The sequence below is a fragment of the Ixodes scapularis genome, unplaced genomic scaffold, assembly GCF_016920785.2.
Source record: "Ixodes scapularis isolate PalLabHiFi unplaced genomic scaffold, ASM1692078v2 PGA_scaffold4__175_contigs__length_147842914, whole genome shotgun sequence".
NCBI lineage: Eukaryota > Metazoa > Arthropoda > Arachnida > Ixodida > Ixodidae > Ixodes > Ixodes scapularis.
The window spans coordinates 68,183,414-68,191,952 of NW_024609879.1; the positions used below are offsets into that span (position 1 = coordinate 68,183,414).

Sequence of the window (8,539 nt, forward strand, 5' to 3'; positions counted from 1 at the left end):
CACCACAACATACGCCGACTTCTCATGATTGCACTCCAACCCTGTACCCGCCAACTCTTCCTCAATAGCATCAATCCCTCGTTGCAACGTATCTCTAGTCTCCTCCACGCCCTTACCAACACACCACAACGTCAAGTCATCCGCATAAATGGAGTGACCGATCCCTTCTCTCGTTAACCTCTTCCCCACCTTTGCCATGACCAAATTAAACAACATCGGCGAGATAACCGCGCCTTGCGGCGTACCTATACATCCCAACCCCCTCTTCCCAACCTCGTACTCCCCAGCAACCAATTCCGCGCTCCTCCCAGTCAAGAAGCTCCTCACATACTCATAGCTCCTCTTCCCCAACCCCAACTCCGACATTCTTTCTAATATGGCCGAATGCTGCACCCTATCAAAGGCACTCTTGAGATCCAATCCCAACACAACCCCCACTTTCCTCGACTGCACAACCTCATGCTTAAGTAACAACATTGCATCCTGTGCACACAACCCCTCCCTAAATCCGAACATAGTATCGCTAAACACCCCCCTCCCTTCCAGAAAATTATTCCACCTTCGCAATACCACGTGCTCCAAAACCTTACCAACACACGACGTAAGCGAAATCGGTCTCAAATTCTGCACACCCACCGGTTTATTCGGCTTAGCCAACAAAACCATCCTAGCCGTTTTCCATTCTTCAGGCACCTCCCCGCTCTCCCAACACCTATTAAACAGCCCCGTGAGCACCTCAACAGCTTCTTCCCCCAAGTTACGCAGCATATTGTTACTAACCCCATCCGGCCCTGACGCAGACCTCGTTTTCACCCTCTGCAACGCCGCCCTCACTTCCCACGTCTCCACAGCCCTATCCAGATCCTCATTCACCTCCCCCTTATAGCCCGGAAAATTCACTCCCCCCACCCTAGGAAGGTACTTGTCCATCAGAGCCCTCCTAAACCCCTCCTCCCCCAATTCCTTCCTAGCTCCATACAGAGCCTCACCTAACCTTCCCCTTTGATAACTACGAGTCCGCGTCCCATCCAATAAATGCCTTAACAACCTCCATGTTTCCCCCATCTGCAACCTACCTCCCGCCCTTACGCACACATCGTCCCACTGCTGCCTCGCCAGTTCTTCACTGTACCTTGCAATTTCTCTATTCATCTCCGCTACCCTCTTCCGCAACCTCCTATTACCCCTATGTTCCCTCCACCTGCGATACAACGCCTCCTTCGCCTCCATCAAACCTACCAACCTGCTATCCAATTCCCCCTCCAACTCTGCATCCACCTCCACCTCTCTACTAGCTTCCCTCGCCGCTTTTACAACTGCCTCAGACCACCCCTTCACATCGACAACCCCCCCCATATCACCACCCCTCCTAAAGGCGCCCCAATCCACCACCTTGTGCCTCCTCTTCCCCTTTCTTCTGCCCTCCAAATGTACCAAAACCTCTACTACCCTGTGATCACTGCCCAAATCCATGCCCGTATTTCTCCACTCCACATCTACCCCCCTAACAAAAGTCAAATCCGGCATCGTCTCTCTCTGCACCGCCGTCTTAGCCATCAACGTGGGATGCCGAGAATCCGACACCAAAATCAAGCCTACATCCTCTGAGTCCCTCAACAAATTCCTCCCCTTAGCCGTGTTGTCCACATACCCAAACTCCTCATGTCTCGCATTGAAATCCCCAGCCACCACCAGGCCCCCGTCCCCAGCCCATCTCACACATTCCCTGAAAAGTTTCCCAAACCTCTGCCTCCCATACTTTGGGCTGTTGTACACATTACACAAACAAACACCACTCTTGCCAAACACCACCTCCAAGGCCAGAAACTCCACATTCTTCTCCCCCTCCAACTTCCCTTCCACCACCGGCAACCCCCGTCTAACCAACGTACAAACACCCCTCCTACCCCCCTTTGACACTACCTTCACCCCATAGGCCACGTATCCCGAAAGCCCCACATCATTCGGCCCCACCTCCTGTAACATAATGACAACCGGCTTCTCCTCTGCCGCCTGCACATATTGCTGAAGCACCGCCTTCCTGCCCTTGTATCCATTGCAATTCCAAACCCAAACCTTAACTACTTCTTCCATTGTGTTAAGAACGACTCAATCCCCATGACAACCCTTGCCACCTCATCCAACTTCTCATTCACCTTCCTCAACCCTCCCTCCTGCCGCACCACCCTCTCATTCAAATCTATTATCTGCTTCTCCATTCCCGACACATCATTACCACCTCCACCCCCCGCACTCTTTCTCTTAGCCGGTGGCGCCCCCAGATGAGAAGGCTCCCCCTCCGCCGCAATCTTCTCCACCTTAGCCGCCAATTGCTTAATAACCCCGGTGAGCTCCTCAACCTTCTCCATCAGCCCTTTGTTCTCCTTCCTCAGCTCCATGATCTCCCCGGCCTGCCGCCTATTATCCTCCCTGAGCTTTTCCATCTCCTCATCATCCGACTTCACCACCTGTGCCCATGACACCTGTCTTTCCTCCCCTCTGCTCCTACTTCTCGACCTACTATCCCCCCTTTCCCTCGAAACCGACCTGGACCCTCCCAAGTCCGGAAAATCTTCTCCCCTCAGAGCCCCTGCACCGGAAAGGGAGCCCCCTCTCGACTCATGATCCAACTCTTTACGTTCCCACAACCTTTTCCGTACAATATACGGTGTGCGGAACCTATTCCTACACACCCTATCCCCGGTCACGTGTTGTCCCCCACATAGCTTGCACCTAGGGGTGCACTCGTGCTCCTGTTGCCCACTAACCCCACACCCCATACACCGCTTCATCTCCGGGGTAGGGCAGACATCCGAGCGATGTCCTACCCTCCCACACACAAAACAGACCTCAAAATGCTTCCTATACAAAGAACATCTCAAAACTCCTCCACCATAATACACTTGTCTTGGCACCACTTCACCTTCAAATACCACAATGACCGTAGCCGACGATCCAATGCGCTGTGTCGCCCTCGCAGTCGGATTCCTCGGGCCCACCACGTTCCTGTCAATGTCCTCCGCCGAATGCTCCAACGGCACACCTCTGATGACTCCCTTCGTCGTCCCATACGGAGCCGCCACGTACGCCTTCGTCTCGAAGCTCTTCCCTTCCACCACCAACACCTCCACGTTCGCATATCTCCTAGCCCGCTGTTCATCCTCAGTGCACACCACCACAATGTTCTGTTGAACATTCGGGCATAACGTATCCTTGCCCATATCCTCCATCTCCACACGCGCCGCCTTGCCAATCGCACACATCACTTTCACGATAGACACCCTGGACAGATCCAGACCTCCTCTTGGCCTCATGATCACCTTAATGGCCTCCCGGGGCAATACCCTCGGCATCTTGGCTCCCCTCTCTATTCTCTCTATCACCCGCCTGGCCACTTGGGAATTAGGTCTAGCCTCCGCAGAGCCGTCCGATCTTCCATTCGTGCGCACTTTCATCCAACCCGCACAATCCTCCGGATCCAATTCTTCTCCGGGCACTTCCACGACCATATTCCCAGTATTCCGGCCGACATCAGCCTCCATGCCGTCCCCTTGCACCTCCGTCGCCACCACGCCGGTGTTAGGCCTACCTTCCCGTACTCGGTTAGGCCTAACTGCCCCCGCCTCGCCGTCACCAGCTTTCCAAGTCCGTAAAGTCCCAATAAATCGATGGAATGACTCACCACCGATATCGATGAGTTTCTCTCGACGAGCCGGACACTTTGACACCACTTTCAAGAAAATAGAGCCAGAAACACCGCACAAATGAGCACAGTAACGCGGAGCCGACGCGACACACGTCCGCCTCCGACCACCGCTCGCAGCGCCCTCTAAAGTGAAACGGAGTCTAGACGTACATTCTTTCACGCGGTCGGGTCTTCTGCGAGAGAGATTCGAGCTGAATAAGTAAATTGAGGCAACAAAGATGGACAAAGTATTAAAGGTCTGTCAAAAATATCGGCTCACCAACGTCGCGCGTTTACGTAAAAAAAAAAAAAAAAAGGTGTTAGTTTTAGTTGCAGTATAATCGAAAATCAGCGCAATTGAAATATAAATATAATTACTTGCATTACGCGGACGATCCGAAATCGATGAACCGGCGCTCCCAGCCTTCCGGAAAACATTGGCTGCCACGGCTGAAACGCTAGGCGTGCCCACGCCGCCGATCTGTACGTTCAATATCAAACGGGCTCCGGAGAGCCGTTTGATTAAACCGGTGCAGTTTGCAACATGGTCGCCGGTTTGAGCAAACGTGCGACAACTTTGCCCAAACGAGTCGCCCATTTGCCCACACGAGCGCCCCGTTTGCCAAATAGGTGACCGTTATGGCTCATACGGGGGACCCCTTTGAGCCATACGGGCGACCCCTTTGACAAACTGGTGACCAGTATGGTTAAACGGTTACCGGTATGGACCCGTTTATTTTCATATGGGCGCCAAATGGTTTTTTTCAGTAGGGCCGTCAGTGTTGCCAATCTCGTTATGGAGCATATTGAGGAGAAAGTGCTGAAAAAAGTTCTGTTCCCGGTCAAATTTTACCGCCGATATGTGGATGACACTTTCGTCATTTTAGATAAAAGTCATGCTAATGATTTCCACCGGGAGCTAAACAGTGTTCACCCCGCGATACAGTTTTCCTGCGAGGCAGAACAGCAGGGCAAATTGCCCTTCCTAGATGTATCTGTAATAAGGACAGGCGAGCCGAACCACAGGATTGAAACGGGGGTGTACCGCAAACCATGTGAAACAGATAATTTTTTGGATTTTTTGTCCCATCACCCAGTGCAACACAAGAAATCAGTATTGCGATCGTTTGTACAGAGATCAAATACCGTGTCATCTAATGAGCTCCATGGCGCAAATGAGATGACTCATTTACAGAGAGCTTTGGTGAAACGTCACTACCCGAGGCGTTTTGTTGACGAGGTCAAAAACAAAATGAAACAAAATGTGGAACCGTGCGAAAGGGAAAGAGATAAGAATGTAGTGTGCATCCCCCATGTCAAAGGAGTCTCCGAACCTCTTAGTCGCTCTTTGAGGCCCCTTGGCATCCGAACTGTTTTCAAGCCATACAGAACTATTGGAAATTCCGTTTCCAAACCAAAGGACCCAACCCCGGCGAACGTCCAAAAAGGCGTTATCTACAAGATCCCCGGTAATGACTGCCCAGCGTCCTACATTGGTGAAACCGGACGGAGGAGAGATACCAGACTCATAGAACACAAGCGTGACGTCACGTACGCATCCCACGCGACGCGACTGAAGACTGAACTGGTGGACCATGCGTGGACAATGGGGCATTCTTTCGACTTTCCGGCCGCGACGACCTTGGCGAGAGAGGACAGATGGGGGCCCCGAAAGCTTCTAGAATCGTGGTTTCTTCGCAGGGACACATCCGTGTGCAACAAAAACCGCGGCCCTCTCCACGAAGCTTACACGGACATTCGTGATAAATAGCGTTGAGTTTAGGTTGAACCATGCATTTGCTGTGTAACTACTGATGATGCCTCCCGCATGGGAGGCGAAACGTCTAATGAAGTTGTTTTTTCTGTTAGGTCAAGTCGGCGTTCTTATTTTAATTATGACGTCTCCCGGCTTTTGGAGTATTTTTACATCTGTCCTGACGTTAACAAGAGAGAGTGATCGGGTTCTGTATGTAGGAAACAGCTAGCTTACTAATGGATGCTCTGAACCGGCATCGCTCAGCATCTCCTGACGTCAAGACACTGGAAAATCACAGGAGGACATCGCCGCGTAAAACGGTCGAAATGGGAAAAGCCATAAAGCAACAAGAGTGAAAAACAGCCCCTTTTTACCGAGATGTACACGACAGCTCAAGGTCCTGCTCCCTACCTGCGTGGGCCCACCGTTACACAGTCGCACGCTTCGCCGGGCACGAGGGTGCCGTGCTGTGCAGAGAAGAGGCACAAGAAACGACACCAGGTTGCGACGTAAAAGCTCAACTTCAAAATGTTTTCTTTTGTGTGTTTAGAACAAAATTATTTTAATTAAACTTTCAAGAATAAAAGGCAATAAACTCTTCTGTAAAAGTCGCCATGTTTCGCATTTTTCTTTCGACCACCTCAAGGCAGAATTGACGGCTCTTTAAACGGCAGCACGAAATTTTGCACAAATTAAGTTGTTTTTTCTGCAAGATATTTAGTTGTACGGCCCGAAACTTTTTGTGTGCAGCATATTCACATAGTTTCCAATAATAATTTTTAATCACCTGCAGCAACGAGATAGTTTGTAACCAAACTATCAAAAAAACTAAAATTCTCATATATTACTTTTTTTTTAAATTGCTTCAAGCGAATATCCATGATCCTTATTACACAACAATCAAAATACCATGTGGTTTTTAGGAAAAAATAGTCCACTGTTCTATAAAAATATCGTCATTTTCATCAATTAATAAGTGACTCATAGTTTCACTCCTTTTTTACGAGTTCAAACCGCCATCACCCTATGAAATTTGTTTCTCGTCAAAAATATTTTAGAGAAGCACCACAAACATTATGATGAAGTACCATTGATTTTATTTTAGGAATCGGAGGTCGCCGTGGGACCTTTGGCATGGCGTGAAGAAGTCCACGTCAGCTGATGCCGCCTGTCGATTAGGCATCGCGTTTCGGAGTATGAGGAGCCGCCCTCGGGTACAATGGGCACAACGGGCCTGCTATGGCGACGCGCTGGCGGCACCCCCGATTAAGCGCGAAACACATGTACGACGAAACCGTCCGATCCGACGTCCGACCGCGCAATACGACGGTCGGAGGCGAGGGTTTTCAACGTTCTCCGATGCTACGAAAATCCTCTCCCCCCAAGGTCATTCCGGCAGTCCGCACGTCGGATCGGACGGTTTCGTCGTACATGTGTTTCGCGCTAGTACACAATACCCGCCGTTTCTTCCCTTACAGCCAGAAAAGAGGGACGAGGGGAAGCGGGCAGCAAACTCCGTTGTTTCTTTGGACCTAATCGCGTCGGCTATTCTCGCAGGTGGCGTGCTGTGCGGCGAAGAGGCGTTAAGAAGCGACGCCGGGTAGTGGTGCGAGAGTTCAACTTCAAAAATTGTTTTCTCGCTTTAAACAAAAATTACTCTGATTAAACTTTCAGAATCAAAAGACGATAAATTGTTCTTCCAAAGCCACCATATTTTGTATTTTTACTTGGACCACCTCAGGGTGGAATAAACGGCTGTTTATGCGTCAAAACGCGCTTTTTGGCAAATTCAGGATTTTTTTTTTTCACTGCAAGATGTTTAATTGAGCGGTTTAAAATATTTTTATACGTTATACACCTAGAGGGCAACCAGTAAAAAGTTAGTTATATTAGGTCCCGGGGGCAATTATATATTTTTTAATAAAATGACAAAAATGATTATTTTTGAATAAAATTATGTAATATAAAAAATATTTAAATTAAAGAAAACTGCACAAACTCAACCACATTATAAGCCGAAAACCGTGCAAATTTAAGAAAAAAATATTGTTGGGTGTTTCATAAAAAGGCAGATTTTTCGTAAATTATTGAATGATGCCTAGTTTCACGCTGTTTTCAAAAATTAAAATTGCGCTCACGTCATCACAAATTTTTTTTTCGTCAAAACTATTTTAAAGTATGGCTACGGACATTGCGGCCGAAGCCCATGAATTTTCTTTTTTTTGAAATCGGAGGTGGTCGAGCGCAACGTCTGGGACGTTTCACGTGGAATGACCCAATAGTCACCCTGATTCTTCGATAGGGCAGGATAATTATCCAGGTCTGACCACCATTTTATCGAGATACCAGCAAACCAAGAGTAATGGCCTCACTTAGTAATAATAATAATAATAATAGTAATAATATTAATAATATTATTAATTTGTCAGTGACAAAACAAAAGTATACAAACATGAGGAACATTTATAAAAAAAAAGTTTGACAGGCCAAAAAAAATATATATTGGGCCACCTGGATCGAACTAAAACAAGAGAAGCTTCTCGGTTTTAAGTTGTGCCCATTGTCCTAACTATTGTTGATGATATAGCTTTTATTTTATTTGAAACATTCGCACGACGCCGACTTGGCCGTTACAGGAAGCGTCCGCGATTAAAGTGCACTTCTCAATTGTCGAGCGCGGGCTGTAGCTGCTCCAGGGACGGCAGTTCCGTGAGCACGCCTCCCCTCGAATGCGAAGCACTGCATCCTTTGTGACCAGAAGAATGCTTAGATGGGAGGAGATGGACCCGATCCTCAGATCTCCTCGAGGCAGAATTACAGCCGTCGCTCATAGACCTGAGGCTTCAGCTCAGGCAGAACCAACACCATGTAGGCTGGCTTTATAACGAGCTTTCTTTTCCTGATCTTGGCATCTACGCAGACAGGTTTTTAAAAATGGTGAAGCACTTATAGAGTGGGAAATTTTGTTTGCGTTTCTAGCACTGTGTTTTCTTTTGATTTTAGCTCTTTGTGTTATCTGTAGCGTCTTGATATATGTGTGTATTGCGTTTCTTAATTTTGTGGCTAGTATTCATTAACCTGTGCCTCAACCTGTGCCT

General features: G+C 48.5%; 1 protein-coding gene across 1 annotated transcript; it reads right to left on the minus strand.

Moving 5' to 3' along the window:
- Positions 1–2,081: 2,081 nt before the first annotated feature.
- Positions 2,082–3,620, minus strand: LOC120841641. The gene has a single exon (XM_040212577.2). It carries the CDS (start codon positions 3,540–3,542, stop codon positions 2,082–2,084), a length of 1,461 nt encoding a protein of 486 aa, XP_040068511.2. The 5' UTR covers positions 3,543–3,620.
- Between the last annotated feature and the right edge of the window lie 4,919 nt (positions 3,621–8,539).

Coding starts and splice junctions, on each gene's coding strand:
- LOC120841641 (XM_040212577.2), bottom strand. CDS start 3,542: ATGGAGGCTGATGTCGGCCGGAATACTGGGAATATGGTCGTGGAAGTG.